Source organism: Psammomys obesus, unplaced genomic scaffold (genome assembly GCF_907164565.1).
Source record: "Psammomys obesus unplaced genomic scaffold, mPsaObe1.curated_primary_1811, whole genome shotgun sequence".
NCBI classification, from domain to species: domain Eukaryota; kingdom Metazoa; phylum Chordata; class Mammalia; order Rodentia; family Muridae; genus Psammomys; species Psammomys obesus.
The window spans coordinates 24305437-24311436 of NW_026595981.1; the positions used below are offsets into that span (position 1 = coordinate 24305437).

The 6000-nt window shown below is 43.8% G+C and overlaps 1 protein-coding gene across 2 annotated transcripts in view; it reads right to left on the reverse strand.

The window, feature by feature from the left end:
* The window catches only part of Dnajc7 (DnaJ heat shock protein family (Hsp40) member C7), a 36975-nt gene that overhangs the window by 13317 nt on the left and 17658 nt on the right, over positions 1-6000 (reverse strand). For both annotated transcript variants that reach the window (XM_055619668.1, XM_055619669.1), the window contains 3 exons: positions 3516-3640; positions 3054-3167; positions 785-859 (listed from right to left, as the gene is read on the reverse strand). In XM_055619668.1, the coding sequence (XP_055475643.1) occupies positions 785-859; positions 3054-3167; positions 3516-3640 (314 nt within the window). The remainder of the gene's footprint in view (positions 1-784; positions 860-3053; positions 3168-3515; positions 3641-6000) is intronic.

A 6000-nucleotide genomic window follows, 5' to 3' on the forward strand; every position in this document is an offset into this window, starting at 1 on the left:
TAGACCGTCTAGAAAGATCCTAGAGCTTTCATGCTTGTTCCCCGTTTCAGATACATCAGTCCCTTTAACATGTAGATTGTCAAAAACTGCCACACACTCTAAAATTTACTAAAGTCTAACGCCAAGGTGGGTACAGCAGGACCAAGAGGATTGACAGCTTCAGGCCAGCCAGAACTGCACAGCAAGACCCAGAATAACATCAGGCTCAGGCTGTAATCTTTCTGCTTCTGAGGCCGAGGCTGGCAGAAGGCTGCAGAAAGATGGTGGTACGCACGCTCTAAAAATGTAAACAAGGGTTTCCCCTACTCTTACATATAGCAAAAGTTTAACCTCATAATCAGATGAAGGTGGGTTATTCAACCCCTGTATTTATTTCCAACTGGGCTTTTCCTTCATTAATTAGTACAGTTCTGAGATATTTGCCTGACAAACCAAGGGTTAATAAGCAAGCTGATTTTTGCTTTTTTATGGAAAAGCCAAATATAATTAAGAAAATAAGCAACTTAGCAAAAAGTCCTCCCCTGCCTCTGCCCCAACAAGGTTTCTCTGTATAGCCTTGGCTGTCCTGGACTCACTCTGTAGACCAGGCTGGCCTCAGACTCAGATATCTGCCTGACGGCCTTCCCAAATGCTGGGATCAGAGGCGTGTGCCACCACATCAGGCTGCAAAAAGTACTTTTAAGAGAGAAAAGTCAAAGACCGAGTTCGAATGACAATGTGCTACTCTCAATTTTCTGTATTATCACAGCATGAGGAAGGGAGGCTCTAGTCACTTCTACATTACCTTCCGGAAGTCTCGCTTTTCAAAATCCACTTCTGCTATTTTCTCATACTCCATGACTGCATTGGCATTCTTGAACTATACCAGAGAAAGAAATATGAAGTTTAGGTTGAATAATCACAAAAGGCATGAAAACCTTGATGAATTTGTTCTTTCAAAAGTATCACTGAGGACAGGTGTGGTGACACACACCTGTAATCCCACCACTGAGGAGGTAGAAGCAGGAAGATTTCTTGAGTTTGAGGCCGGCCTAGTCTACATAGCGAGTTCCAGAACAGCCAGAGATATAGTGACACTGTCTCAACAACTTTCATAAATCACTGAAGCTAAGCATGGTGACAGCTTGAAAGAAAGATTAGGTAGATTTCTGTACATGTGAGGTCAGCCAAAGCTACACAGTAAACCCTATCTCAAGAAAGAAAGGGTGAAAAAAAGTCACATCAAAGAGCGAGGTATGGTGGTCCATGTCTGTAACACTTGCACTTAGGAGGCTGAGGCAGGAGAATAGCAAGTTTGAGGTTAGCCTAGATTACACAATGAATTGGATAGCTTGAGATACAGAGAGACCCTGCTTCAGAATCTAGTTACAGGAAGGAGGGGATGACGATGGAGCAGGACACAGGAGAGATGGCTCAGTGTTGGTTAAGGATTCTTGCCATTCTTCCATAGTACTGAATTTAGTCCCAGCACCCATGTGGGGCACCTTAAACTTGTAATTCCAGCTTCAGGGGATTTTATTGCCCTTTATTGAGAGTATATGAGTGTACTATATAGTAAATATAAAAAATAGGTAACACACACACACACACACACACACACACACACACAAAAACAAGGTTCGGGAGATGACGTAGTGTTAACACTTGCCATGCAAATGTGAAGACCTGAGATCAAATCCTAGAATCTATATTAAACCAGACTGTGTGCATATGTAAACCCAGTATTGCTATGGCAAGATGAAGGTGGGGACAGCAGAATTCCCAGTAGATGGAGTGTCAGCTAGCCAGGAGTAAGTACATAGCAAGCAAGCAGGAGACCCCGTCTTGCTGGGCATGGTAGTACCCACTTTAATCCCAACCCTTGAGAGGCAAAGGGCAGCCTGGTCTATACAGTCGTAGGTCAGTCAGGCATACATGGTGAGAACTCGCCTCAAAGACAAAAACTAGAGACACTGTTTTAACAAGGTAGAAGGTGAGAACTGACCATAAGGCAACGACCCCGACCTCCAGCATGACTGACACAACCAGTGCAAGCTTGCCGTCATTCAAACAAGAACATGTACACACAGACTTAAGCCTGGTCTACAGAGAGAGTTCCAGGACAGCCAAGAACTACATAGAGAAACCCTGTCCTGAAGAGAAAAAAAAAAGGAAAATTAGAATTAAGTATCCTAAAAAAGTTGGTGACAACAGACTTTCCTAGCACTTTGAAAGATGAGGCTAGGTAGCCTGGGCTACATGGAGACATGATGCTTTTATCTGAGAACATGGTCGCATGTGGCCTGGGCCAGCCTTAAACTTGTTGTGTAACTGCAGAGGGTCCTGAGCTGGAACTTCAGATTCGATTGCCTAAGTGCTGAGATCCCAAAGTGTGTACCACCACGTATGGTTTTACTGAGAATGGAGTTTGAACCTAGGGCCTCACCCATGCTAGGCAAGCATTCTGCCCACTGGACTACACTCCCCCAGACCCTCCCTACCTTTAAAAAGAAAATAGAAAAGGGCAAGGCCCACATTTTACATTTAATTTGGAGCTTCTTGTCAGGACTACAGGAGTCATATAATGAGTTACACAAAATACAGACAATGCACGCCAGGGTTGCGCAGTTTTGAAATGGTCACTAAAATGCATCCAGGCATCAAGTACATGAAATGGAACTGAAAGATGTGTGCTACCAACTTATGCCGGATTTGAACATGTGGCAATTCTTTTTGACAGAACTGAAGTCTGAAGGCCAGACTCAGAACATGGTAGACAAGTGCTCTATAACTGAGCTACATCCCAGCCTTGAATTGACACAAATGCTTTAACGTTACTCAACTCAGTTCCTTGAAAGCATCTGCCTATTCGAATGCCCAGTCATTTCAGAAACTTTCCACTTTGTACAGACGGAAAGCCCATTCAACAGAAAGGAAACAGTCTTAGAGACCGAGCTTTGCCTAAAGTCAGCTAAGTGCAGCCGATGCTGAAGCAGGACTGTGGGCCCGCCTTTTGGGCCACTGTCCCTTCCATATGCACCACACTCCACTCTGACTCTGCTGGTCACACCCACCTCTTGCTGTGCCTGGGCATTTTTATGATCCAATTCTAGGGCTCTTTGGAAACTTCGACATGCTGCCATTGCATTCCCAAGTGACAGGTGGCACTTGCCTTCTCGGAGATGTCCCTAAAACAAAGAACACAGAGGGAAGGGAAGAACTATGACTGTACAAGTAGAAAGAAATCAGAACACCAAGAGCAATCACTCCATCAACCAACACGGAGGAAAAGGCTGGGGCAGTGGTTCTCAACGGGAGCACTTGCTCTTCAGGGGATACTTGCCACAATTAGGTTGGCTATGGCTGTCATCACAGTGAAAAGAGGAAGTGTTCCTAATGGTTAGCAGAGACACTGAGGAACATTCTGCACTGCTCTGGACAGTAGCCTAAAGAATGAGCAGTAGGGCTGGGAAACCCTGGGCTAGAGGAACACAACTGCAGACACATGGCCTTCACCGAAGAGCCATATTACATACCCGGACAAAACTGTCATCCAATCTCACTGACTGCTGTGCATCTGCAAGAGCTTCCCGGAACCGTCCAAGCATCATCAAGGTGGCTGCCCGATTGCCATAGTAGCTAGCATTTTTTGGACACATGTCTACAGAAAAAAATAACAGAACATAAAAAAATTTCAGCACAGAGGGCTGAAGAGATGGCTCAGTGTTTAAAAGAACTTGTTGTTCTTACAGAGGACTTGGGTTTAATTCTCAGTACCGCCATGGTGGCTCACAAGCATCCATTAATGCCAGTTTCAGGAGATCTGATACCCTCTTTTGATTTTTGTGGATACCAGACACGCATGTGGCACACATACATACATGCAAAACGCTCAATATACATAAAATAAAACAAAAAAAAAATAAGTAAACAACATATGTAAAAGAAAGTTCAGGTGGGTATGGTGGTTCATGCCTTTAATCCCAGAACTGCAGAGACAGCAGCAGATCTCTCTAAGTTTAAGACCAGCCTGGTCTATGGAGCCAGTTTCAAGCCAGCCAAGGCTACATAGTGAGACCCTGACTCAGACAAAACAAAATGAAGCTCAGTACAGGCTACTGATTTAAAAAACCACAGGGCCATCCCTCACAGAACTATTTCCAGGGAAGCCTGGAGGGATGTATCATAATTAATACTGTCATAGAGTGTGAGGATCAGCATCAAGATCTCCAGAACCCAAGTAAACGCTGGGCAAGCATGGTGACCTGCCTAGACTCTAACCTCAGAGGAGAGAGATAAGGGAAGCCCCCAAACAAACTAGCTATGGAGACCGGCCTTATCAATCAGCTCCAGATTTGACTGACTCTGCCTCCATGCATATTGTGGAAAAGCAACTGAGGATAATTCCAAGATCAACCTTGGGCCTCCACATGTTCAAGTACAAGTTCAAGTCCATGTGAGCGAACACACCCCCCCTCCCCCAAAAAAAAGTATGTGTGTCTGTGTGTGTGGGGGGGATAAGAGAACTGTGTCAAAAGAATCAAATATAAACATGGGAACCTAAAGCAGGGTTTCTGCCTGTTCTAGGCCAGCTTGGGGTACATACTAAGACCCTGTCTCTAATCAAGTATTGAGCTGAATGCACACCTTTATCCTCAGCTCTCAGAGGCAGAGGCAGAGGCAGCAGATCACTGGGAGTTCCAGGACAGAGTTATTCAGAGTAACCACCCTGTCTCAAAACACCAAAACCAACAAACAAAAAAACAACATCAAAACAATTTTGAGGTATCTCCTCATCCCAGTCAAAATGACTATCACCAACAAATCTAACAATAAATGTTGACGAGGATATGGAGAAAACTCATTCACTGTTGGGGGTGCAAATTAACATAGCCATTGTGGAAATCAAGCTGGAAATTCCTAAAATAAATAAATAAATAAATACATAAATTGGTAGATAAATAAATAAATAACTACTATAAGACCCAGCTGTTTTCTCCTGGGCGCACATGCACACACATACTTATATACATACATATATATATATTTACATATATACACACACACCACCACATACGCACACCTAGAGAGCTCTATACTTTAAGATGGAGGTATTTGCACCCTCATGTTTATTGATGCTTTATTCACCTCAGCAAAGAACTGCAATAAACCTAGATGTCCATCAACAGAAGAATTGTGTGTGTGTGTGTGTGTGTGTGTGTGTGTGTGTGTGTGTGTGTAAATAAAATGGGATCCTGGTCATCTCTTAAGGAAAATGCAACCACAAAAAAATATACTGAAAAACAGGGGGACTTAGAATGTAATACTGAGGTCACACAAAGAAAGGAAAGAAAGAAAGAAAGAAAGAAAGAAAGAAAGAAAGAAAGAAAGAAAGAAAGAGAAAGAAAGAAAAAGAAAGAGAGAAAAGAAAGAGAAAGAAACAAACTACATGACTGTGGGACTCTGCTGGATAAGGTTGAAGTCATCTCCAGGCAGCCAGTCATTTGAGTTTGGTCTATGACGATAGACCTTTTTCTTAGCACAGTTCTGTAAAGTCTTCCTTGATCTGGGCAACCTAAGGTCTTGTAAGGAGTGTCACATAAATGTCAGGGCAGGTTACAGGCCAGACCCTTCCCTGATAAGCAAGCATCTAGGAATTCTTAGAGATGGCCCACCCTGCTAAGGATCTCACTCCAGCATCAACCTTCAATTATACTTTGAGATTCTTCCCTCCCCCACCCCCGTACTCAATTTTCCTTCTTGTGATAGGACCATTTAAATATCCCTGACTCTCTGACCCCATTGAATCAAACACACTCACCCTCGAAACCTCTCTCTGTCCCAAGGGTTTATATTGCCCTTGATTTCACATGAGTAAGGTACACAGGCTCTCAATTTCTCACTTCAAGACCATCTGAGATTTGTCATTTATTCTCCCACAGGTCACATCCCACTGGGCCTGCCCTATGGCCCACTGGGCCTTGCTGGGCCTGTGTCTTGGCTGCAAGCTGATCAGGCATG